The sequence below is a fragment of the Parambassis ranga genome, chromosome 13, assembly GCF_900634625.1.
Source record: "Parambassis ranga chromosome 13, fParRan2.1, whole genome shotgun sequence".
Classification (NCBI taxonomy): domain Eukaryota; kingdom Metazoa; phylum Chordata; class Actinopteri; family Ambassidae; genus Parambassis; species Parambassis ranga.
In genome coordinates, this window is record NC_041033.1 from 12,692,330 (window position 1) to 12,719,968 (window position 27,639).

A 27,639-nucleotide genomic window follows, 5' to 3' on the forward strand; every position below is an offset into this window, starting at 1 on the left:
TGAAGGCTTTTAAATCTGTAAATAAAAATTCAGCGTTCAGAGTGAATTAGTGACAATATGTGCTCTTATATAAAACAACTGCAGGAAGCAGTGTGCTGATATGGGAACTCAGTGCTTATATGTGGTGATTTAAAACGGACTTCAAGACATTAAGGAAGAACAGAGTCCTGAGAGGCTTTAAAGGGATAGTTCACCCCCACATCAAATGTTTGTATACTTTCTATGGTCTGCAGTCCAAGTCCACATTTTAAAGAGGCTTCTGTCTTCTAAGAGGACGGTGCTTCTGGTGCACACGCCGATATTTTTCCAGATATCATGACCCAAGCAATAATAGATGGGCCATATAAACCCAAACAATGTAGACAGTGAAGCACCACAGGCCACAAGGAGTAGAATGAGAAGACTTTAGGGTGGACTGTATTTAATATATGTATGGACTATATTTAATATATTTCTATGTCTGCCTTTACTGTTTTTAATTTGATTATTTTTCCTAAATAAATAGTCCTAACTGTTTGTATTATTTTGTCTTTCTATGGCACTGTGAATTATCATTAAGTGATCAAACACACGTGCAGAGTTCAGTTATTCAGAAGTGAGACAGCGGACACACCTCCTCACACTGAACCGACGCCCACACCATCCTCCACACACATTACGAAATGATTCTTCTCCACCAGTCACGGTTTCCTCCTGATAAAGTTACATCTCTGTCAGTAAATAATCTTTAAGTCTACTCGAAAACGAATAAATTACAAATTATATCATATCTGTGTGTTCGCTGCAGACCTCCGCCCTCCTCCTCCTCCTCCTCCAATGGGACAAACCTCCTTTTTTACCACTGTAAAAATATCCGCCTCAAAAAGACATAAACTGTTTGTCTGAAGAGCGAAATGTTACTAAATAAATGCAACAAAAAGACATAAAGTTGTAATTCAAACAATGTATGACAGAGTGTGTGTGTGTGTGTGTACAGTGGTGGACCTCCGTCCCTGCCCCTCCTGCATCATCCGCCTCTCCACGCTGCCCCGGCGCTCCTCCTCTCACTCGGTACAGTTTTGTTAAGGGACCAGTTCCTGCCAGACTCCCTCTGTACAGTACACACCTCAGCAGCAGCAGCAGCAGCAGCACGGACCCGCAGCCATGGCTTTACGGAACACTGTCGCCCTGCTCGTCGGGCTTGTGGCCCTCTTTCACACCTGGGGAGGTGAGTACACGAGGAAAAACGCGGCTGTGTGAACAGAAGGCTTTGTTTGTTTGTTTGTTTGTTTGTTGGGCTTTGCAGAGGCTCACAGGGACACTTCTCCTGGTGGAAAGGCATATGAAAAGTTTTGTTGCTTTGGGACTTGTTGCAGTATGTTTGCTCTGCGCCTCTTTTTTGCTTACATTATTTTTTCCTGTAAAAGCATGATAGCAGCTGTCCTGTGCAGCCTAACCTAACCTGAGCTTGCTGTGTGCTCTCACTGTCCTGTCATCCTCTAAAGACCACACAGACTGCAGACTTGAATGTGTTCTTGAAGGGCATGTGCCCATTTCATCTCTTCTTTCCTGTTGCAGTTGATGTGAGGTTTGCTGATTTTAGGTGATGCATGGAGGAAGTTGACAAGAATATCTGTGGCACTCGGCTCACAAACACAGACTGTCACTGTAAATATTTACTAGTGAGAGCTGCTGATTTCTGTGGTATAGTGTGAAGTAGTGATTTGTTTGTATAGCCCCTGACATCATCAGATGTGCAGGTCTTGGTCTGCTTTTTGTCAGCAGTGAAGTGGATCAGTGCTGCCCAGTCCAAAGCTGCGGTGAATGGACGTTCACACACAGACACACACATTCCTGTAGTGAGGTACAGCTCTCACTGAACAGTGTGATATGCCTACAGCACACAGAGAGGAACATGTCCTCACTGACTATTCGGACAGTTTTAAATCAGTGCTGTGAGATGCACTGTGAGGAGCTGATGAAAGTTTATTTTTAGCAAGCGTCAGATTTATGTGGTGTTATGTGGGTGAGAGGGCCACGCTACCTCAGCTTTACATTTCACACAGCTTCATTTTGAAGGACTTTACTGCTGTTGGTTTGCCTTAAGTTGTTTGTTTAAACAAGACGAGTGTAACCCCCCCCCCCCCCCACCTCCACCCTACCCTTCCTCCTCTTGAGCCTGACTTCCCTCCTCATACTCTACCCACGCCTTCACCCCTCCTTATCCATGTGTGTCACTGACCATGTGAACCTTTCCACCTCTTCGCTGTATTGTGCTGATCTCCTGTGTAAGCCCGCTCCATTGTCTGTGATCTCTCGCTGCTCTTATCAAGCCCATTTCCTTCCAGAGTACGTCTCCATCTCTGGCTTTCTAACTTCCTTGTGTGTTGGTGCCAGTCAGCTCTGATCTAGATCACTTAGAGGATATTTATCCTCTTAAAAATCAAAATTTTTTTATTTGTGTTGTATTTGTGTTGTATATCAGATTTAAGACAGTAAACAATTTTCCTGTTGACTGCTTTAGTTTGTAGGGGGAAAAAACCATCACAAATTTCCCGATTGATTGATGCTTTAACCCCTAAAGCCTGAATGTGATGTCACGTGACGTCTCATGTGTCTCGGCCAGCAATTTTTACTTCAACACACCTCAAAGCATACAGCCAGTCTTTAACTAGCATGCATGTCCTGCTCCTGTGTTAGAGCAAATACCCCTCCCTTCCAGCAGGTGGTGGGAACTTATATTAAAAAAGGGTAGCTGACGAATTAGGACTGCAGTGCTTACTTATTCTCACTCAGCACAAAAGGTCTTTAGGTGTTCTGTGTGCCTTCTTGACATGGTTTTGTCAGTTCTGTTTCTCCACTTGTACATTGGTTGGTAGCTGTAATCTCTCTCTGAGCTCTGCTGCTAGTTCAGCATCCGAAATTACCTCAAAGGTAATTTCAGGTGTAAAAAAATTCCTGGTACAGGATTATGACTTCCACGATGCAGGATAAACCACAAAAAATTAGGCTGCAGATCCTCATCAGGGGCCAATCCTTTCAGTCTGAAAGAAAAACCAAAAAGTTGTCATATAAGCAGAATTTGTCCACACTTCTTTCGGTTTCCACAGACTTCAGTGGTACAGTGTAGCTGTTGGAAATCACATTTGTGGTCAGTTTTTCTCCCCTTCAGAATCTTTAATGATCATTATCTCAACACCCACACAGAGAACCGAATGTGTCTGTGTCTTGTGTCTGTGCCAGATTTCTCGATGAATCAGAGAAAAGTCAGATCCGCTGTTGGACTTCAGCGGTGACCCTTGATAAGGATACTATTCACTTCCTGTGACATCAGCTAATCAGGCAGGGCCAAAGAGCAGCCACATTAGACCTCACTCAATTTAAAGGTCACCCATTTCTGCCATGGCCGAGGCGCTGTCTCTCGGTTTCATGTGCTCAGAACAACTTCTGCTCTTCACAAGAAGGGAGCTGGTTGTGGACAATAAATGGCCTTGTTGTGTGTCGACCGCAGCATTGAAAATTGAGGGCCAGTAATCTGGCAGAGGATCAGCAGAGCAGAGCGGGTTTAAAATGGAAGTCCCTAAATTCAGACTTTTCTTCTGGAGTATTTCTACAATGAAGTGTGTGGCTGTTTTCTGCATATGAGCAGCAGGAAGTTAGACATTGTTAGAGAATGGCAGAATTTGTACCTGAATGCTAACCCCCCCACCCTTATAAGAGTCCAATGAGTCATTATCCTGAATTTAGTCTTGTAGCATATATTCATGAAATCAAGGCACAAACTTTCTACAAGCCTTTCCCAGCTGATGGAAACTTTCACCATGCCCTGCAACCATGTCCTCCATGGAGAAAGTTTGTCATGGGCACATGGTGTCTTATCTCAGCACTGTTCTGCTCTGTTTATGTGTTCCCATGCAACAGCCGCCTCAGGACAGCACAGAGAGGAGCAGCCGTCCACCACTGTTTTTGATCTGGCCCTTGACGGTGCAACATCAATTTGTACATGTCCAAAATTGTTTTGGTGAATTTATGGTTGTTAGGATTAGTGAAACATTATCCAGATCCCAAGTGAATCTGGAAAGGAAACAGTGCAATGGCTAATTTTAGTATGAATATTAATATTGTGCCATGAACTTTACAGCACAGTGCGTTTTTATATTAAGACACAGGTTTAAAAAAACAGAAAATCCACTTGAAAAAGCTTGGTCCTAAATAGTTATTGGGTCTTTTTAAACCTTGTTACATCTCCATGTGGTGTTGTTCACATGCAACAAGACATATCATGATTACAGTAAGCCGTGGCTGAGCATTTCCAATGAGTGGAGTTTAGAAATGATGAAGGTTTCCAGAGACTTCCTGTGGTGTTCAAAGAGTTTTGATCCAATGACACATATGGAGGTTTATCTTTACAAGGTGGCTAACCTGTCAGAGCAGGTGATAAGAAAACCAAGCGTTGCTACCATCACAACTCTTGACTGTTTGATCATGTATTGTCTAAACCTCATGTTATTTTTTACTGTTTCATTTTACATTATGCCTTATTGTGAAAGGTATACAGACATGATGGTTGGGCACTGTTGTTGTACCCGTCAGCAGACAGACACATGTCTGCAGCTTATCTGAGAAATTGCACATCGTTACACCAATTTAGTGTGAACAAAGAGTGGGTCTTTTAGCAGCATTATAGCAAGCAAAAAGTTCTGCTGTTGTTTCCCGCGTATGATTTCTACATTAAGTGTTATAACAGAATTTACAGAAATGCAGTGTTGTTATTCTATAATCCATTAATTAAGTTATCACCACTTGTGGCCACAGCTGTTGCTCCTGGCTTTAAAAGATTTCAGTGAGATTATTACAGTAATTCTGTTGTGTTGCCCCAGATCAGAAATGCTTTGTTTGGACGGATCTCCCATTTAATGGGTTGATTTTATGCACTTAAGAGCATGAACTGTAGAAGCAAAGGGTTTCCTTTCACTGTTTGATCTTCTCTATAGATGTGAAAAACATCCATTATCACCATTACCTGGATCAATATGGCAAACCAGAGATGGAGGGGAGGGGGGGTGGAGAAAGCTCCCTGGACTTTGTTCTGTTGTCATCACGGCCATTGTGTGTGTTTGTGAGTAGAAGCCAATTTGTTAGATTGTTGATTGTTTGTATAATGTAGCTGTAGCTAAGACACATTGTGCGGTTGAGCCTTGTTGAATGATACCTTAATATCAACACTTTTTGTTGCCACAGTGAGCAGTTTAACTCATGTTTATTGTGTAAGGGGAAGGAAAGAAGAAAACGGATGTTCAGCTTTGTTCAGAGCAGGGTAAAATACAACCTGTTGTGAATACTATCCACTTCGTCTTAAAGTACACTGTGAAGGATTTCACAACTCTCACTAGTGATTTATTTAAAAAAATCAAATGTGTCTAGTTTCTTCATTATTATAAGATACAGTAAGATCCTTAAAATGTTTCTGCACATGTGCAATGAGGCTGTTCCTCTGTAAGTCATATTGCTTCTGATCTGTTATATTTGGCTGCAGAGTACATCCATTCATGCTACAGGCTAACACGATGTCTGAACTCTAACAGCACTTTGAAGCTCCCCAACCAGACAGACAGCTGCGAGCACCTGGTGCCTTCACAATCCTGACAACACACACACAAACACACACACAGACTGGGGTCAGCTCATCGCTACTACTCGATAACGTGTTGTCATCAGGTGTTATTTTTGTTAAAGTGGGGTTACTGTTTCACTGTGGGAGACAAGAGAAACTGTGGGAGCTGGCCATGTAAATTCACTCTTCATAGCATGCCTGTAGTTTGAAGGTGATTTGTTATTCATCAGGTCTCAAATATTGTTGTGGAATGAAATCCATCCCTGCAGCAGACTCAGTAACTCCAGCTGCAAACAAACTGCTTAAAGGTAGGGTAGGAGATTTCATTCTGATGCACTTTTTGTTAAATTAGTATAACTTCTCTTTACAATCCGATAGCAACCGATTAGTTCGGCAGTTTCGCTTCAAAACGAAGAATATTAATCATCTGTTGAACCTATAAAACGCTAAAAACATCAGCCAATCCCCTGAGGCGCCCCTGCGCCTTTAGTTGGCTGGTTGTCACTCTCTTCCTGCTCTGCGCGCACCAGAGAGGTACATGCATGATGGCCGAAGTCACAGACTGGTTGGGAGGCATTGCTTCGGGGTGAGCTCCGTGAGAAAGGGGCGTGTGTTTACTTTCAAAATCTGGCTGACTCTCACTGAGTTTTCAAAATCTCCTACCCTACCTTTAAGGTGTGAGAAATGTTTTTTTTCACCATTTCATTGTTGTGTTTGTGTGACTGCTGATGTCTGAAAAGACAGAAAAATGAGACGGGAACTTTTCATTGTGCATTTTTTTTTCAGTACAAAGCCAAGACCTGATTAGATTTTGAATATTAGTGTTTCTTTCTCTGATGCACAAATGTTTCCCTGTTACACAGAAAAATGCAAATGCAATAAAACTGCAGTCGTTTTATTGGAGCAGGGTTTATGACAATGGCAAAGCTGAAAATGAAGCTTTTTGTTGTCTGCATTGTGAAACCAAATCACAATGTTTTCCTTGACCAAGCAGCAACATAAAGTGATAAAAAAACCTCAGCACAAAACGTCAACAGTGAAACCTGACTCTAAAAAAAAAAATAATAACACGAGGCTCCTGTGTGGCGTCCTGTGTGTGTCTCCACATATCGATGGACATTTTAACCACTAATGAGCACAAAGTATAAAAGTCTCAGCACTGCAGAGAATGTTTGGTTTTGACAGGAGCTGTTACCTGATCCAACAGACAACCAGAAACAGAACAAGCTGTTTGTGTAACCTGGGAAGTAAAACCCTCTGAGACACTGAGAATGTCAGGGGGATTGTAAAATTCTCTAAAATGACTTATCTCTTTAATTTTTTTAAGTGACCTCAGACCTTTTTACTGCAGTCAGAGCAGGAAAGAGGTCAGAGAGGTGACATAAAGTGACAGGATGAAGAGTCCTGTAACATCTGTAGAGCTCAGTGATGTTTAAAACACAGTCTACATTTGATCTGAAACATTCAGACCACACGTTTATGTGAGGCTTTTATATGCCATCAGCTTAATAAAGCTGTCAAGTTAAGAGATGAAACATAGAGTATGAAATGTGTCTGCTTGTGTTATCTTCTGATTGTTCTCTTAGACTCTGTGGTTACTGTACTGAATGTGACTGCTGTGTAGGATGGCTTCACTCGGGTCACGGCTGAAATAACAAACCGACGCACAACATTGTATCATCCCAGAAATAAACCCTGTGTTTTTCTGTAGACAAACTCTCATCAGCCCAAAACATCAACATCACTTAGAGGGTCACTAAGGAGAGCTCTGCGGTAGGAGGAGAGGATGAGATCTGAACATGTTTCTATCTAACTTATCTCCTAGTGCTGTGCAAACAAATAGAGAAAAGTTGTCACAACGTTTTGTGGCCTCTGATTTGGACGGATCAGCTGTTTGTCCAGGAATAGATGTAATTGTTGAGTTGTGTAAACTTCAAGAGCAGTGAGGTGTTAATTTAGAAGAGTACATGCAGCTGCCTGAAATATGTCAGTGTAGAGAAGAGAAGCAGCTTTTTGGTATGAATTTAGTGAACGTAAACAGAACTGCCATTGACTTATAACAGCACAGTGTTCCTCCAATCATCTTCCATAATCTTTTGAAATGACTTGTCTGGTTCAAACAGTTTCCTCACAGTGTTCTGTGTAACAGGTGTGAGGAGCCGGGCCTTATTAGAACAAACCACTCACACTGGATGTGTACACCATAATTAATCATGTGGTACAGAATGATGCCGTACTCGTTCAGCATGCAGATAAACTTTGCAGCAGAGGTAACATGCATTAACATGCAGCCCCCAGTGTGGCAGCCTAAAAGATCTGGGTCACATCGATGGCTTTTTTCTTTAGAATTGCTGCAGCCACTTTCCCCCTCCCTCACTCTGGGTCAGAGGTTGATTTGCTGCCTCCAGACATGCCAGCTGTTCCGTCCTGTCAGTCTCACTGACTCCGTTGTCAAAATGATGGTTTTACGTGGTCCTGTGGCTTTAGAGGATAATTTACATTCTGAGGCGTTGTGGGAATGGGTGAAATCAAAATGTTGAAATCAGTGCTGTCAGAGAGGTTATGGGATGTGTAATGTACGGCACATGTGTTATAAAACCTTTCAGAGCCAAAATTCATTAACATCAGTGACATTTTAAAATTCACCCGTTGCTTAGTTTGAAGGAAAATCTAAATCTCTCAGCATACAACAAGCTTTGCAGACATGACTGAGGTTTGTGTTGTCTCCACTATTGGGCAAAATGTTGTCAGCTCAGATCTCTGTTAGAGACAGTGTAGTCATTATGTCACTTCTGCTGAGAGTAACCCAAAGCCTGGAAAGCAAATCATCAAGAGGTGCAAGCAGCATTTTAGAAACAGCTGCCTTAAAGGGACAGTCCACTCCAAATACTCAAAGATGTATTACTCTACAGTTTTTTAAATAATCATTTGGTCCAGCTCTGCTTGGTCTGCACGTTCACAAAATAGTTTTCAAAGAAGGCAGGCACGACCGTCCGCAGAGCTGCAGGCTGCTCAGATGGCAGAATACGCAGCAGGATGTTAAAACGAAGCAGCACCTGAAGCTGATTTAGTGGGAATAATGTGACTCAATGACTTCAGGATTGAATTTTCCAGATGTGGACATGCGAGATGTGTTTTTTTTCCAGAGTTCACTGTGGGGCTCACCTGCATATGGAGCAAAACTTGTTGTGTGATTGATTTTATCCAGCATGATATACAGTCATGTGTGTCAATGTGAACCATTTATAGCACTGAGGAGAATAAAAAAACGGGCATGTGCTGCAGCCTTAAACTCTCTTCTCTCTCTTCACTCTCTCAGTGAAAAATTGACAGTTCTACAATGGCTTGATATATAGTGTGGTGCTGCATGTAAATCATTGATTAGTATTAATGGCTGGAGTCATCTTATCCAATGTTTCCCCTGTCACAGGCTGCTGCTCTGTCTTAATCCTGAAGCTGATTTACTAAGTAGTGTTATACTAAGTGTTGCCGATGTGTGAAAGCTGCCACTGCTGGGCTGAGGGGCCTCTCCTTCACCTCATTCTGCTGCTGCTCTGTTATGTTTTTCAATGTGTTAGAGATGTGGCTATTGTGATAATGTGGCAGGAGGGAGCAGTTAAGCCAGGATGATTAGTCTGTGGGGTATCAATGAGACGTGGAAATGAATGTGACAGCTTTTTGACATCTTTACTTGGTGGATGTCTGCAGAGGGGTTCTTCCTGCTCCAATATACAATACAACTCAATGTCAACTCTGATGAACAGCCCTGATACATACAGTAAAATGCTGCCATAGTTGTGGCTCAGGGTCTCACAAATTCCATCCTGTCATCAGAGACTCAAATCATTCCCACTGTATCAGCGAGCATCTGCAGTCAGAGTGTGAATACTGAGTAACATTAAAGGGGAGAGACAAGGGAGTTAAAAAAAACACAATGAAAACATGTGGGAAAAGCATATGACACTTCCTTTGAAAGGCCAGTGCTGCTTTGTAATAACAGATGGCGGCAGGAGCAGGTGCAGCTGCACTTTGAACTTTAAGTGTACGGTTTTTCTTGGCAGCCCATAAAATGAATGACCGTGGCCATTGTTTGAGTCAGTCATGTTACTCTGAATGAGGCCGGTGTCACTGAAACCTTGAACGCCACATTGACTTAAAGTTAAAGGTGAAGTTTAAGTGTTTTTTGGTGATTTTCCTCAGCTTTCATCAATAACTCTATACGCAGGTTTTATGTTCCAGTGAAAAATGGCAGCTATGGCTTCCTCCACAGTCATTTAGACCATGTCAACTTGAACCTGATGTCCAGGTCCAGGCCATTTTTTGGTCAGACACAATCAAGGCCTGGGTGTTACCAAGATGGCTGCCAAGTTGCTGATAAGGACATTGACTTGAATTGTCTTTGCTGCTGTCCTGAATGTGTATTCGTCTTTTATCTTGGGTCCCAAGAAAGATCAAGGACACAGTGAAGGGATTATATCTCTTGGCTGAGCTGGGAATGCCTGAGGATGAGCTGGGGGAGCTACTGTGGATAAGCAATGTTTTTTTTTGCTTGTACACCAGCAACAGCTATTACTGGAGACAAATTGTTTGTCCTCCCTGTTTTTTGGGCACTGACTAGTATTTAGTTATGCAGAGGCATACAGCTATCTAGCCTTAATACAAGTTTTCTAATGCTGCGTTTCCAGATTGGTGAAGAAATGTTCATTTGTTTTTGTTTTGCAAATGTTTAATTCACTGTTGATGCCACTGTCTGTGTTGAGAGACCAGGTTAGCTTTTGAGCTGCAGAAGCTTTGGGCGCCCTGATTCTGGTTTGATCCTTGAATCCTCTGAAGTTGCCCTCCGGGAACTGCTCATGCACAAATGGAGACTTGAGGCTAGTCGGGATCTCTCAGTCTTTTCTCTGTTAGTTCAGCACCCTTCTTAATAATGCATGTTGTTTTTGTGAAGTAATGCTCGGCTGTACTCATGCACATTAGAATCCTTTTAACCTAATGCAACCTTCAGGCCTGACAGTGTGCCGCTGACTCCACAGAGCAGACTGGTGGTGTTGGTGCATGCTGTGTTGTTACATTTGATCCCTGTTGGTAGTTACATTTTGTGGTTTGCTTTCCTCTCAGGCTTCTGTTGATTATTTAGGCCCACGTGTGTCACATATATAATAGATTTACATCAATTATATTTTCCCTGTGAATATTCTCTGATGAAACTATTTTCTGTATCTGGGTCAGACTCTCAGTTAAAGGTTGTCTGATATGATTTAAGTCACTTTAAATCATTTCATTTTAATCAGCTTTCTCCAAGTAGAAACAGCTGATGCAGTCAAAAAGAGGTCATTGTTTTCACGGCAGCGCTGCTTCATCATGCCACACGAACACTCTGGACCTGAGATCACAGCGTGTGGGACACTTTAAATCGTCCTTTTCATTTGTCCTTTGATAAATAGGCAAAGCTTTTGGCAAATTAAGCATGTGAGCAAGAGAAGAGTTTACTCGACACTGGTGCTGTTTTTTTTGTGAGATGACGTTAATGTGATCAGAATGTATTTCTTTGGGCAGTTTGCACAGAGTCCCATTTTTACACTTGAATTTGAACAGCCGGTGTCTGAAGAATATCATACCTACTGACAGAGAGGATGCTGTGTCATCATATGAATTATTTATTTAATCATTTAGCTCCACAGTTGTTGTGGTTTGTTATGCTTGAAGACATAAACATTGGAATCTCCCATCCATCTGATGTGATGTGAACATGACATTAGGCCATTGTTTTTTAAATGCTCCCCATTTAACGAGATGGTTAACTTATGATGTGTAATGTTAGTGTGTCTAACTTGTTGTTGGGTGTACAAAGAGGGTTACACTCTCCAGGAATTACTCTGAGCAATTTATTTGCCACAATAAACAACAATAACGGCACACTCACTTGTATTTTAGAAGAAGAAGAGCACTTACAGGGCATTGGTTGCTCTCAGGAAACTCTGTAAACAAAGCAGAGGATAATACAATAAATTAGCAATATATGTTAATATAGCATTTGGATGTAAGCCACCAGAAGTGCAGTGTATATCTATCTACCCAGTATGCTCATGTATAGGTAAACATGCTGCCTATCAGCACACAAACAAATGTTAGGGCAGAAACACTGACCTCCATCCTCTAACATAGAAGTCTCTGCCTCCATCCACAGTAGGTCTTCCAGTGTACATTGTCAGTGTGCAGGATGTACATAATCTCACACCCCAGTGTTGTCAAGAAAATCATTTGTAAACTAAACAATGAAGCTGGTGCCTGTTAAACAAAGTCATTTTTTCATTACTTCTCACAGCTGCACACAAAGGTAGAAAAAAGATCCCTCATCATGAAAGAACAGATTCAGAAATGCTACATGGATCATCTTCCAAATAAGGAGAGATCTGCTGCTAGCTACCTCCTCTGAGTCAATGGGTAAAAAGCTTTCCGTGTGTGTGTGTATCTGTGTTTGTGTATCTGCAGTCTATCTTTAGCTATAATATGCCAGCAGCAACCAACACACATCTCATACTTGTGAAGCCATGTCATGAGACCCCCCTCTCCCTCTCTGCATTTCTGTATCGTCACAATCAGCCCTGCACAAAAATACTATCCCTGTTGGCCTTTCCCATATACTTGTGTTATTTTATTTCTGAGTGCTCACAGAGTGGCTGATATGGAGACCGATTTTGTCGTCTAAGGACGTGGGAAAGAGGATGGAGGGGGTGTGGGTACCATCATGGGAGCAGTCGTGAGGAAATGGCCCACCGAGACTACCACAGACGCACATACACACACACATACACGCACATACACGCACATTCACAGCAATGCAAGCAGGCATAGATTTTTTTTAAATAATTTGTGTTATTTTAATGTTTTGGGAGATGTGGAGTTGGACATGGGAAGGCGACCTCATCCCAAATAAAGTCAGAAGTCATTTATATAAGTGTGTGTGGGTGTGTCAGCCACTGAATGCTGATAAAGCTCTGCTGTTTAAAAGTTTAGCATGTGAAATGTTGCAGTTGCATACATCAGCAAAATGTGGGTAAAACCAGCAGATATTTCTTTACATCGTTGTAGCACAGCCTCCTTTACTGCAACAAGTCAAGGGATGCGCAGCAAAAAGAAACAATGGAGCTGCCAGGTCATGAAGGCTCGAGGATTTACAGTAAAATTGGATTAACAGAAAAGAACTTACTTGACAGAGTTTTAATAAAGAACAAAAGAGAAACTGCTAGCTGTGTCAAAGCTTATCTCACACGTCAGTTCATTGTCAGTGTAGGAAGAGAGTTTCGGATTACTGTTACCGATTCATTTACAAATGTAGTTTGAAAGTGATGTGAAGTTTATAGAAAACACCAGCAGATAGGATGAAAAGTGGCTAAACTAACTGGCTGCTTTACTGTATCAGTCAGATTAAGCAACCTAACGTGTGCCAAAGAGGTCTACACAACCACAGTGCTTGTCATGATGGTAGATGTTTGTTTTACATCAGAAATGACCACAGTCTGGCGTGCTAAAAGGCGAGCCAGGTCTGAGCTTTGTAACAGGTGGTCTGTTGGAATGGAATATAACATCAGATCACCAGGAGAAATCAGAGAGCAATGTGACTCCCTCCCCATCTCCCCTGTTGTGTGGTCCACTCTGATCCTCTCCACAGTGTTTACATTCTTTGTGTCCTCCGTCTCCTCTGCCTTTTGGAAATCGTTAATTCTGATGGCATGTTGAGTGGATACTGCCGGCGATCGGCTCAGGAACCCTAGGGATGTGTGTGTGTGTGTGTTAGAGAAATTGTCTGGCAGGTCAGTGTGACAAGTTGACCCTGTTTTCTCTGTGGCATCGTGGGAATGTGCAATTTGGTTGCTACAGCTGCCACCGTCTGTCTTTTTGTCTCTGCACATGGCAATTAAAACATCACCTGAACCCTGTAGGCTGCACATAGGATTACTCTGTTTGTACTGACAATGTAACACAGTATCATGGCTGCATCTAATGGTTATACTTAAGAATGCAAAGAAGTCAGAGTCTATTTGTCCTTTCTGACATTTATTATAGGACTTAGATGGATGCAGACATTTTTCACACAGGACGCTCTGTTCATGCTGCCTGTGCTTGCCTTTGCCTGTTATAAATCATCTTGCATTAGTGCATCAAGGGACGTGGCAGCATTTGTAATCTGTAATGTGGAATAAAGTTGTAAAAATGTTTTTTATATCTAAGTATGGAATTATCTAGACTTCTTCTTTATGGCTTATGTTGGCATGTTGTTGTGTTCTTGGCACACCAGTGCTTGTTAGGATGAGTAAAATGGCTTGAAATCATTGGCATGGTTTTTATTGTGTTGCCTACAAACTGTTTTTGCAATAACAAAAATCCAAATATTGACTTACTTGTAAGAATGTTGCTGCACAGCACTGATATTGATGAATCAGAGTCTGTTTTGGCCGAGATGTTTTAATGAATATAATAGTAGTGATTCATTTTTCATCACTTGAGTTCTTTTAGCTGTAACGTGTTTACACTCTGCTTTGTTTACATGGAATATTAGTATAATTTGACACTGATAATGTTTGTACATCTGCTTTACTCATTTGTACTCTCCCCATGATGAACCATTCAAAAATCCTACAAGTCGTCTGGGCTCCAGTTTCTGGATGCTATTTCTGTTTGGTGCTGTTGGCCAGTCCTCACTACTTCAGGAGCGTTACTGTGTGCACAGCAGGAATGGAGCCGTCCACTCTGCCCGGGGTCACAGAAACCAGACTAGTTTTAGAAAAGTCCTCCTCTTTATGTAGTCTAAATTAGGTCACTGGGGTCCTCATTAATAATTTAAACTTGTAACGTTAATGCAGGCGAGCAGCATGAAAAGAAGCATGCAAATTTACAAAGAGATGATAGAAACATCTTTAACGAGCCGTGGATCAACAAACAAAGAATCCTCTGCAGAATTACAGCTTACATCATTATCAGTGCAATATAAAAAACATTCATACATACATTAGTATTGCAACACAATGTTTGATTATTAATGTCTGCTGCAGCACAATGAATTTGACTTTTATTTGAGGGGGTTTATTTATGGTTGAAAAGAGTGGGGGGTTCATAGGTCAGTGAGAGTCTTTTTCACTTGTAGCCCTGTGTGACGTGTGTGTGTGTGTGTGTCTTGGGGTGTCACAGGACGTCTGTGATTGATGAACATCTGAACAGGCCTTTAGTGTCCACGTTTTAAAGTGTTTCTCATAACATTCTTCTTCAGCAGTTAAAGGAGCTGAGTTGACCAAAACTAAGTGGGGCTACTGTTCTGGTGTGTGTGTGTGTGTGTGTGTGTGCGCGCGCGCATTCTCAGTCTGCATTGGATATAGAAGTTCTGCTTTGTATTTGCGTTATGTAGCATGCTGAGGAGAGATTGTAAGAGAAATCAGAGCAGATCAGAGAAAATGCTTATTCCTAACCCATGCGACCAGGCTGAGCTATACATGTCTTCTGTTGATGGTCTTTTTTTCTCAGGTCTGCAGTAAATCTGCTGCTGCTTTCTTTGTTCAGAAGACAAACTTTGACATTTGCACAGCCAGAATTGTTGCACTGTCAGAGTGATGATGTGTCTTCTGTTAATATCTAGTTTTGGCATGAATCAGAGCTGAAAGCAGCTTTAAAGCAGAGGGTGTCTTCTAGTGATATGAATAGACAAACACCACACCACACTTCCTGCAGCTTGTCGGCATCAAATAAAAAGAAGAAAGTCTGGGAAGTTCTGGCCTTGCAGTCCTCTCCCTCTGCTTCTCCTCTCAGTGAGAGTTGTATTTTATCTGCAGTGACTACATTTCCCTTCCTGTGTGCGATACTGTAAGTGTGTCGTTGAGGGATTAGTGTGTGATAAAAGTCAGAAGCCAGAGTCACTCGCAGACAGCCACACACATCTCTGCCCGCCACCTTGATTTCTCGCCATCTATTTTTTTTCTCTCTTTTTACTCTATTCACTCGTTCAGACTCATTCACATCCATACAAAGCGCAGCCTGGCTGAACCTGGCTTTTCCCATGCTCTCTCTCTGGTCCTGAAGTAGGGCTGCTATTTCTGGTGCCAGTCGGGTCAGTGCACTTTTATTTTGCTGTATGATGTGTCCAAACACGTCTGATAGGCCATTGTTATTCTTAGATGTGACAGTGGAAACATGTCACGGAGCTGTCGCTTTATGTTTACCAGCATGATTTAAGGGAAAACATTTTTTCCATGTAGTTGACACTGGTGGCACGCATTCTGTGATTGACTATTATGGACCACCAGGAGCTACATTAAACACTAATTACATGTAATGCAGCCCTCGTTAATTTTAGGATGACTGTTATTATGCTGCTCCCATGTGCTTCTTGCTGTGTTCAAACAGACTCTCAGCAGTGCTGTCACCTGACCGGATAGCTACGGGATGATGGCAATTAAAACTAAGTTCACACACACACGCACATGCACACTCTCTCTCTTTGAATATAGTGCTCGTCCTTTCATGGTAATCTAGCATGAATTACAGTCTAAACAGGGGGAATCCATGCTATGTAAATATTAAGAAACTGATTACATAAGGATACTGTAATACAAACTAAATAAGTAGATGTCTGCTTTTAAAGTGTGAAGAAAAGCTGCGGCTCATTCACTAAAAATAAGTGTTTGGAACGCAGCGAGTGAGAAGTTGCTGAGTAGGAAGTGTGTCATGTGCTGGTTGTCCTCTGAGATGTTTGCAAACCATGTAATCATGTGTTCACTGCCTCAAGTTCAGGTCAGCGGTTAGATCCAGCTACAGTGCGAGTATGTGTGTGATTACCAGATCATTTCAGTTTCCAGAGAGACAGGCTAGAAAATCTGCAGCTTTGTGTGTCTGTTTCTGTTTGACCTCATGGACGGTCCTGTCAGCTGCTGCCGCTGCTTTGATCGGCCTGTTTTTTTCTGTCAGATTTGAGAAAGTGCTTTCTTAATGTTTTTGGCTTGGCAGCAGGAGACCTGATGTGTCTGTCCTTTTTTATATGAAGCATATTTGACAGCCTGTGTTTAGCTTGACCTGAATGTTGTTGTGAGAGTTCACTGTTTTATTCTCTGTGATGTCACCCATTGGTTTGTGCTGCAGTCTTAGCTTCTCGCCTGCTGTATTTTAGACCCTGAAGTGACCATATTAGGAGAAGAGGGTGGAGCTGGAGGGAGCAAAGAGGGTTGGTTTTGACCTAAAGCCACAGCTTTATAAACTTACTTTACATATGAACATCATGCTGAGACTATCAACACTTTAACATGTTTACAAATAAAGAAGTCGGGTCAGTTTGTTCATAAAGATTTAGATTTGGAAAGATAATGAGGGATGCTAACCAGAAAAAAGAAGTGCTGGGAGGGACGTAGCTCTGCCACACAGACCTGCTCTGGATGTCAGTGCTAAAGGTGGACGTCCAGTCTGCTCCTTCACCGCTGACCATCTGTGGTCTGGGCAGGTTTCCAGAGCAGACAGGAAGGAGGGCAGGTTGAAGGCTACCTGTCAAGGCTGAGAAACTCCATTCAGATTCTATCCTTTGAACAGTAACATGCCACATCTCATCTGTCTACTGTACGTTACCTGTCAGAGGGAGGACTGCAGTGTTTAAAATACTACATTCAAAAATAGGCCGTCCTGCTGATCACCTGGTAATAGTTTTCTGTGTTTGCTGTGTGGACATGTTCAGATAGTCAGATGTATAAATAGAGGTTTGTTTTAGGTGTGGATAAGCAGACATTCAGAGCCTGGCAGGAGGCCTTGTTATCACAGCTCTGTTTAGTCTACAGTGAAATCAAAGCCCTCTGTCAGGACATACAGTGTCTTGGATTTAAGATTATCTTGAGATTATTTTATCCTGTCCTATCCTATCTGCCTTTGCCTTCATAACCTGTGTGCTGTGGGGCTATGAAGATGATCATATGTGTGTGTGGTGCATTCAGTTGTGTATGTAAATGATTTATTTAATGAGTCCATGCTTGTTAAGTCATTTTTTTCATATCTTTACTTATAAAAGTCTCATAAAAATGTCAGACCAACCATACCTGACACAATTCTTTTGTAGGTTTTTCTAAAGGTAAATTTCATGCCTCATTGTGGGCATATCTATTTCTGGCTGCTATTAAATGGAGTGTGTTTATATTTTTAATTGTAGGACCCTCCCTCCTCTTGTGCCTCTCATTCAACAGCAGTGAGGCAGAATGGGTATTTCCCCGCGCCTCCCATAGCTTCCTGTTTTTACAGGAAACATGTAAATATGCAGTAACATATAGCACCCCCCCCCTCCCCCAGCCTATAATAAGGGGCTCCAGGAGCATTGATTTTCAACTCAGAATCATTGTTTGATGAATTGTTTCCATCAAAGTGTTATATGAGGCTGACATTTGTTGGGAAAAGTCATACCCAGATTCCTGTCGAACTTAAGACAGTGAAAGGTTCAATGCATTTGTACAATCTGTCATTTGGTTTAGACCCTTGGTGCTACAGCTCAGATGTAGTGGTGTGATATTGACACCTGTAGGCCCTGGTAAACTCAGCAACTCTTTGCCATTGTAGGCTTAAGGTTCCACACATGCGTCCGTTCTAACCGCATGGACATCATTGTTCAGTCAACACTGACTGAAGTCAAAACTAACTGCTGTAACATCCTGTTTTAACAGGTGTATCCAGGAAAGTAATGCACATACGCAGTCTCTGTCATGTAAAGGTTTTCGAGAAAGCTGTAGTTGATGTCTGTTGATGTTGAGATCATTGCTGGACTTCTTCTTCTTACTGTTGTGGAAAAAATGTGAGGGCGATCAGATGCTTCTCTGATCAATAACAATCTAAACATGTAATGTTGCTGAATCATTTGGACAGCACTTTATAGGTAGTAATGTATTGACGAAGCCATTTTCTGACAATTTTGGATGAAGAGCAGTTAATCATTTAAAAACAAAGGTTGTCAGATTAGTGGATAATGAAAACAGACTTTATTTCTGCATTTAATGGCACCACATGCTGCATGTCGAGCTGGTGTCTTGGGGTCAAACACATACTCTTCAGGGGAAAGAGTATTGTTTTCAGAAGGAGGTTCTTGAAATTAGAGAGGCTTTCCCAGCATGCCGCTGTTAGAGGGGATGCTCTGCTTTTTTTTCCTGTCATAGCGATTTAATACTATTATCCAGTGTACAGTTTTTGCTCTCATCGTCATCAGGAAACATTGATCTGAGTGCCTTGCAGTGGCGGCCTCTCTGATGGGCGCACTGTGGTGAGGAATCAAGTTACCAATAAGATTTGATTGAGAACCTCGTGAGCAAACACACTCCAGCTGTCAGACAGGATGAGGAAAGATTTTGTGAAACATCCAGTCTAAACTGCAAATTCAGCCCCTATCTGACCGTAGGTAGGTCTTCAGGTGGGGGGATGGGGTGCTGTGAGTGAGTCAGCATTGTCCTTCTACTGCTAATGGCCAGGAAATGTCTATGTTGGAGAACTAATTGGATTTCTTTAACAGGAAAGCATCAGTCCAGCTCCATTAGCCAGCAGTAAACAGAAGAGAGGAGAGGAGAGGAGAGGAGAGGAGAGGAGAGGAGAGGAGAGGAGAGGAGAGGAGAGGAGAGGAGAGGAGAGGAGAGGAGAGGAGAGGAGAGGAGAGGAGAGGAGAGGAGAGGAGAGGAGAGGAGAGCTACATGAAAATAATTAAACATTTAAAATTTTTTGTTACTGAATTCAAAAAAATGAATCTTTACACTGGATGCTGCAGTTACAGTGAACTGGGTTGGTGTTACCTCTTAACAGCCTTCCTCAGTTCATGACTTCCAGTTTTGTATTTAAGGCCATTCAAAACTCACATGACTGATCTGATCCTTAACATGCAGTATCCTAGGAGAGTAATGTAGATGTATGAGACAGAAGAAATCACTAAAACACATGAGCTACAGCCCTGACATTCTCTGGAAGAAGCTCACAATGAGACATGTCTTGCTCCTTTCTCGAGACCTTACATTTAGTGTTCGTGTGTAAAAACATTTAAGAATGGCCTTAAAAAAACAATTAACATACACTCAGGAAAGCTTAAATCAAACCTGGCAGCCTCACGACCTCCAGGCTACATCTACTGAAACACACTGTGGTGTGAAGCGTAGCCAGGGTCCCTCCTTTACAACAGCAGGATGCGTCTTGTCTAAGGACCCTGGAAGGGGAAAACCACTCGTTCCTCAAAGACTGATCATGGAGGAACAGTGGGGCCACTATGCTGCCTGTAAAACGAGCCTTTCTTCCTGTGAGAGGGTGACATGTTGGAATGCGGCACATTAATGTGGACATGGGTGGGCTTCTCATTCCTGTCATAGCATCTCTCTGCTCCCTTCGACCCACCATGACTTTCTTCTCTCTTTATTGCCCTCATGTCTCCTTTGAGTTTGTGGATGGTGTTTGCAGCATCAGTTAGGTCCCTGTGAAGATAACGTAATTTGGATGGATGGTTTGGTAAAGCGTCTGAATGTATCACGCTTTAAATCAAAATATTGAATATAAACTGTCCTTGACCTGTAAGGTGGAGCTACATGCACGCCTGTCAGTTTCCAGCTAATAATTCTCTTCAGTCTTCTGTTTTGTGTGCAAATTAGAAGCTGTGTGGATGAACCACAGAGACCTAGTCAGCTGCAACTGTGTTGTCTTTCTGTCTTTCAGCATGGGCCATTGTGGAGGTGAACATGGAGGACAAAGTGGAGGTGTCCATCAAAGAAACTGCTCAGATCACCTGCATGTACACATCAGATGAAGGCAGTGGTGGAATGGTCATAGAGTGGTTCTACGTGAGTCTTGTCATACATAATACACACACACATATAGATTGGTATGTGTGCTTTAGCTATGTGTGTGTTTAACTCTGACAGGTGACACGTTCAGGTGACAAGCAGAGAATCTACCATCAGGATCCAGTCTCCAACACTGTGGACAAAGGCACTCCGTACATGGACCGGATCAACGTGAGCACAGCCACCGGAGTGGTGGTGTTGACCATCAGTGACGTGCAGGTGGAAGATGAAAGGGAATTTACCTGCCGCATCAAAGGTCTCACAGATGGAAGTGGAGAGGGACGCACCAAGCTGAGGGTGTTTGGTAAGAGCTTACTCTCTTATTGACAATGTTTTATGATGTTTATTCTTAATTTCAAGTTGAATTTCTACAGAGTTCTCCTTCCAATTTGTTGTTGTTCCATTGAGGTTTCTATGATTTGCATGGCCCTCAAAGCCTCCGTGTTTTATGCAGCAGACAGTACTGGGCAGAGTGGGGTTAAACTCTTTATATTTATAACTTCCTAATACACCATAAAGTTGTGCTATCTCTCTCTCTCTCTTTCGTTAGACATTTTCAATGGGACAATGACAGTTTCTCACAACTCAAACTGGCAGAACATACAAATCTTCTTTTGCCCTGTTTCTGACTTATGTCTAATTCTTTTGCAGCAACACCGGAGCGTCCTACCATTGAAGCTGTGGAAACAGGGGTCTCAGTCGACAAATTCGAGCCCTCCAAGGTGAATAAGCTTTCTATGAAGCAAAGTTTAAAAATAATGACTCTTGATGGCTTTTATTCTTCAAATCTCCTCTCCTCCCTCCAAATCTCCCCCAGATTGGGACTTGTGAGGTCAAAAATGGATACCCTAGGCCAAATGTCACTTGGTACAGAGACAACATGCCGCTTCTCAGCAGTCCAGGTGGTGAGGCAGATCATCATCAACATCTGTAACACTTTCCACACTGCTGATCGTGGTTTAAGGCCTTACTCAAAAATGATTTTCTTTCTGTGCGTGTTCTAGACACAATCATAGAGTTTCGCACCACTACAGAATCAAATGGTCTGTTATCAGTCGTTAGTGAGCTGAGTAGGAAGGTGGTGAAAGAAGATAAAAATGCAAAATTCTACTGCGAGGTCAACTACTTTGTTCCTGGAGCAACCCAGATGACTGAGAGCGCCCCCATTACCATCACCATATACTGTGAGTGACATTGAGACAAGAAGTCACCCTCACCAGTTAAAACCTCCTGCAACCTTCTTTCTGTAAAACCTTTGACCTTAAATACCTTTCTCTGTGTTTCAGACCCCTCCACTGAAGTATACATTTGGGTTGAGTCGCCAAAGGGCAAAATCAAGGAAGGGGATGTTGTTGAGCTCCGCTGCACTGGCAACGGAAATGATCCATCTGCACTCCTTTCAATCAAGCACACAAGAGTAAGAAAGTATACACAACATGATGGTGGTCAGGATGCTCCAAAGACAGCAGGAGCTCCTGAGCACTTTCACATTCATGTTGAGGTTACTGTGGATCTTTTGCAGAGTGGTGAGACCTGGGAGACTGACACGGCGCAGATCAATGCGACCCGTATTAACAGTGGAGAGTACGAGTGCCAAATCGTAGACACGGAGAGCTTCGAGTCCCTCACAAATACCACTGAAGTGTTTGTCAATTGTAAGGAATTTTATTATAATTTACAAATACATATTACAAAAAGATGAGTTTAGTTTAATTTTAGATTAAACTGACTGAGGAATTTTTCATGTTTCTCTTTGTGTTTATAGATCTCGATCCTGCCGTTGTGGTGCCTGAACAACCTGCAATGGTGCTCCAAGGAAAGGATGTGATGGCCACCTGTAATGCCGTCTCTTCTCTCCAGACAGAAACAACCTGGTTTAAGGTTACACATACTCACCGCACAACCGCACAAAAAGTGACAACAAATAGTTAATAGCCTTTTACAGCCCATTAACATTCACTCAAAAAAACTTTGGTATGAAGTTTCTTTGCACAGTATTGAGTGTTTGACACAGTCGTCTTTCTGTAGGATGGAGAGGAGATTTCAAAAGGTCACACTCTGATCCTGACGAATGCTACATTCGACACATCAGGGACGTACACGTGTGTCGTGTCCGTTACAGAGCTTGAGGATATGCAGACAAACGGCACACTTATTGTTCATGTCCAGGGTGAGTCTTATTACAGACCCTATATGCTGAATATTACTCAGCTTTATAGTGTGCTATTTCTCGCTCCCTCTCTCTGCAGGCCCACCACAAATACGGAAGGACCGCACAGTAATAGAGACTGTTAACAGGGAGGTGGACCTGAAATGTCACGTCAGAGGCTACCCTGTCCCCACCATTATCTGGACCGCTGGCGGAAAGGTACAGCAGAGGGAAGCTCCTCATTCACACATGCACTTAGTTCACTTGTGTGCTCACTAAATCAGGGGTTCTCAAGTTTGCAAGCTGCCCCCTCCTATTGACACCCATTTATAATTGTCCAGCCACTAAAAAGCTACTGATGCAAAGGTATAGTTGGTATCTACAAAAACCTAAGACTGCGACGGCCATTTAGCTTTGCATATGCGCACTTTACAGAGGTGCCACCATGATTCGAGAGTAACTGACGGATGATACTCTTACTGTGTTTACCGGCCTGAGAGACGTGCTGGTGGAAATCTGACCTGTTTGCTGATGGGGTTACTATTCCCTCTGTGTGTGTGTGTGGCAGGTCAGCAAAGGATTTCAAAAAGTCACGGAGAACGGAGTTGAAAGTGTGCTCAAGGTCCAAGTCACCTCTGACATGACCGCTGTGTGCAACGCCTCCAATGAATACGGCTCTGACACAAGTACCTTCAACATAAAAGCCAGTGAGTTCCTGCTGCCTGACGTTTCCTGCCTCTGTTTGTATGTGTCCATCTTTATCTGTTCTCCTCCTCACTTCCCCCTTTCCTTCTGTGTCTTTATTTTTACTTCATCTGAAGGCTGTGTGCTGAGAGGTGTGCCCTCTGGTCATGTTTTTTTCTTGTTGTTTTTTTTTAAATGTGCATCCCTCCTCCCTCAGTTTGGTAACAAGTGTTGTCCCTCTTCTGCACCTCTACCTGTTTTCAGTTGCACACACCACCACACAGGCAACAAGCACTACAACCACCACTACCATTTCCAATCCCTCAGGTAAGACCAGAGTCACTGCACTCTAGCCAAACCACAGAAAATAAACATAATCCTGTAAAACCTTACCAGGGGTGAGACACATCAGCTATTATCTACACATTCAGCTTTCTTATATGTTGTCTGTAAACAGAAGGATGAAAAAAAACAGATACTATGAAAATAAAACTTATTACAAAATTATCAGATCAAATAATGGAATAAGAGTTTACTTCCTGCACAGAACCATATTAGAATCTGCATATACAACCACAAATGTGCACACACACATGCTCAGTGTGACTCTGATGCTTTAAATGCACTCGGAGCGAGTCTCCTGACTCCCATTACGGCTGCTGCCTCGTGTGTTTCTCTGTTCCTGCCTCCCGTCTCTCTCTCTAAGTACGTCATGCCAGGAAATTTCCAGGCCCTCAGAGGAAAACTGTTCTGGCTTGATGTTTCTCCCAAAGCGTGGTTAAATGAGATTAAACAGGGCTACTCTGGGAAGGGACTGTTGTTCCAGTGACCACACATTGACTAGATGTTTAGCTTCCAATCACAGATAAGCTCCTCTGAACATTTGTTCAGGCCTCTGCTGAAGGTCTGACCTGCCCGTGTGTGTTTCTGTGCTGAGCCTGCACAGCCTCCCACTGATAACTCTGCTTTTTTTCCAGTCAAAACAGAAACAGCAAAGCCACCAAAGAAAGTCAAGAAAGGTTTGTATGTCACTGCAGATTCTCTCCCAGCTTCACACAAGCAGCATTCATCAGCACCCCCCTCTCCTGGTGAACTTCTCATCACACTATCACTGAATTCTTCATCAGCTTCACCTCCTCCTGTGAATGCCCTCTTCTTCTTCCTTCATCCATAAGACACTCTGCACCTTCTTTTCTTTGCCAGGTTTCAGTCACCTCAATGATGCTACTGCGACATGCTCCTTATTACACTGCTGCGCCTCCACCTGCTTCCTCTCTCCCTCATTCATAATACAGCTTGCAGTTAGTTACCTTGTGCTTTGTTCTTGTGCTTCTTTCCCCACCAGAGAGCAACGGTGTTATCATTGCTGTTGTCATCATCTGCCTCCTGCTCCTGGCTGTCTTGGGGAGTGTGCTCTATTTCCTCTACAAGAAGGGGAAGATCTGTGGCCGATCCGGCAAGCAGGACCTGTGAGTACAAACAAGATGCTTTATGATGGCTCACCTGTGTATGTGTGGATGAAGTTTTGATTGTGATCAGTGTGGTCACAAGCCATCTAGACTAATGGGAGTTTGAGCATCTAACCAATGACCCATGTGCTGTATTATCACCAGATTTAGTTTGTCTGAGGTAATTTTAGCAAAACTTCGTGAACATTGAGCAAAAGAAAAGATAAAACACTGTAAAAAGAAGCTGCCAGCTGTAATCATTTGTCTCTGTGGCTGCACATTTGTCCAGAGATGCATTACTTCTAACATGAGTGTGTTTTTTCAGCACTAAATCCAACAAGGACAACATCGTGGTGGAGATGAAGAGTGACAACACAGAGGAAGCGATTCTCCTCGGTGTCAACGGAGAAAAACAACCACAAAGTCATCAGGTAGATCTCTAATCTGATATCACCTTACTGCTGCTGGACGGCACCATTATCAAACCTCTCTGTGTGTTTGTCCACTGGAGTAAAGGGTGGTGCATACCTGGACATGTAGAAGAGGTGAGGAGGTGACTTCACTGCAGACCCCGACAGCTGCTCCTGTTCTTCCCTCTCTCAGGCTTCGACCCGCTGATGTCTTCAAGCTTCCACCACAGCTCCTTATTCAAGAGTTCATGGAAAAGCTCAGTCAGCTAATATCGCCATGGATGATGCCAACTTTAATTTTGTAATAGCTCATTTAACTCTGCAGGACAAACCTCAGCTCTGCTGCAAGCCTTATATACTGCTGATCATCCGTAGAACAATTAGAGCACAAATCCAAATGCAGGGACTGTTTTTATAGCTTCACCTCAGGCAGAAACCATCACCGAAGAGCCTGAAACAGATCCACACATGTACATATTATAATCTGTGTATATATTTCTTTATTTAAAATAACAGAAATAACAGAAAAAAATGATCAAAAAATATTTTTTTTGTTTTAGTGCTTGGTAAGGAGATCTTACTTTAGGTAGATGTCTTCTTTTTCTTTGTCTGCGTTTCCTGCTTCAGTCTGTACACTGAAACTTTATGGCAAACCTCCACAATTAATTCACATCTTCACCTTTATTCTTTACACACTCTTCTACGACAGGACATCAGGGCCATGTGGAAAAAAATACAGATGGTTTTAGATGAAAAAAACTATTCTCTGACAACAAAATTGTAAATTTACAAGAAAAACCCAGAAAGCATCAGGACTCTGCACCTCCTCTCTAAGCAGCTTTCCTGTTACTGTGTGCGTCTTGTGATGAGATCATAACTTTACAATGTCAGAGAATATACTTTTTTAAATCTGAATAATACCAAGACTCCTCTTATGTTTTTTTTGTATTTATTTTTTTTACATATGGCCTGAGTACACTGTTTTAAATCTTTTCACTCCTCAGTTTAAAGGTATCTTGTGAGACGAGTGAATAATCATTAAACATTTCTTTTCAGTCTAGTTTGATATTCATTGTCTGATCTGCAGATGCATTAGAGATGACTTCAAACTCAAAACTCATTTTGTACTGTTAGTTATGTTTAAATTTAATATCAAGTGCACTGATTTCTATGTGGATATTCATGCTTTTTGTGTGTGATTTTGTTACTGTTGGTGTTTTTATCTCTTTTTTTTTTAATGAAGGCTGTTGGTGGAACAGATTATCACTCCGTAAAAATGATGGTTCAAAGCATGAAGGAATCACACATGTCTCTGCTCAATGAATGAATTCATGTGTTGACTTAAACTTGAAAAAGTCTGTTGGATGCCTGAGAGACACAGAATCCCCCTCAGACCTGATGCCTTAAACTGACAACTACTCCTCCTAAAGATGCAATGAGAGCTGATTTCCATCAGTGTATGACTACTGAGGAGGGGGGAATGACTGTGACACACACATTATGCAAATTAAGACAATCAGACTGCTTTGTGTAGCTTTCATACGCATACCTTCCAGCAACAATGTTTTTTTTTCTGCTGTTTTTAAGAACTGCCACTGATGAATGATTTTGGATGTATTATGCCTTTTAAAGCCTCAGTTGTAAAATGTAAATCATGTCACTGATGATATTCAAAACAATATTGAATTTAAATCTTTGTAGTTTTTGAAAATGATACCAAATAAAGATTGACTGTTAAATGACAACCTACCCATCTTTAAAATTGACATTTCGATGGCCAAAGTACAAAACCTCCTATCTGCAGGAATGTCCTAAGGATCCAAAACCTTGTTGGTGTGTGCTCCAGTCCACAAAAATAATGTATTATACATATCGGGTGTACTTAATATATAGCTTTCTGCAAAAAAATAACAAGTTTTTAAAAACATTTTTTTTTTACTTTTTCTCAGATAGGAGGTTTGGCACTTTGGCCATCAATTTATGTCGTCACTTCAGGACTAAGCTTAGAGAACTTAGAGAACGCTTTAAAACTAGACACAACTGCTATAGCTATGCTAAAATATAATTTTGGTGCCTGTTATTACAGGATGTCTAAGGATTCTGTCATCTAGGTCATTAAAGAACTAAATGACTAATGCAACTCAGAAATGAACTGTCAAGAATACACACATTTAACCTATACATCTACTACTACTGAAATAAGGTGGACAGTAAATAAATTGTCCTTTTGCATGCCACATATCTTCATACTGTATGCAAACAGACGGGATTATTAGGTTTTATATGATTTGATCTACCAGTCAGGCAGACAAATCACATTTTGATTTTTAATGCAATTAGCATATACAAGATGGAAATAGGAAACCAAAATAGAACCAAAGTATTGGATCCGTCTGTGAGACACTCACCTCGTTTCCTGTCCCCTAATGCTGCTTCAGTTTTCTGCTCCAGTCCTCTTTGTAACGTCTGCAGGATTTATGACCTAGAAATATATATAAAAGAAGGATTGTAAAACCTGTCATTAATTTATTTA

The 27,639-nt window shown here is 42.0% G+C and overlaps 1 protein-coding gene across 5 annotated transcripts; it reads left to right on the forward strand.

Moving 5' to 3' along the window:
- The first annotated feature begins 1,061 nt into the window (after positions 1 to 1,061).
- Positions 1,062 to 26,851, forward strand: mcamb (melanoma cell adhesion molecule b). 5 transcript variants are annotated; one of them, XM_028418762.1, is made up of 17 exons: positions 1,062 to 1,207; positions 20,288 to 20,412; positions 20,494 to 20,719; positions 21,067 to 21,137; positions 21,233 to 21,320; positions 21,420 to 21,599; positions 21,702 to 21,832; positions 21,938 to 22,070; positions 22,181 to 22,296; positions 22,444 to 22,585; positions 22,665 to 22,783; positions 23,133 to 23,271; positions 23,513 to 23,575; positions 24,226 to 24,267; positions 24,594 to 24,717; positions 25,022 to 25,127; positions 25,208 to 26,851. In XM_028418762.1, exons 1-17 carry the CDS (start codon positions 1,144 to 1,146, stop codon positions 25,208 to 25,210), a joined length of 1,872 nt encoding a protein of 623 aa, XP_028274563.1. In that variant the 5' UTR covers positions 1,062 to 1,143; the 3' UTR covers positions 25,211 to 26,851. The 5 variants fall into 5 exon arrangements, with proteins under 5 accessions (XP_028274563.1, XP_028274564.1, XP_028274565.1 ...); XM_028418763.1 differs by having other exon boundaries at positions 21,233 to 21,317; XM_028418765.1 differs by lacking the exon at positions 1,062 to 1,207 and adding an exon at positions 13,251 to 13,407.
- The last annotated feature ends 788 nt before the right edge of the window (positions 26,852 to 27,639 follow it).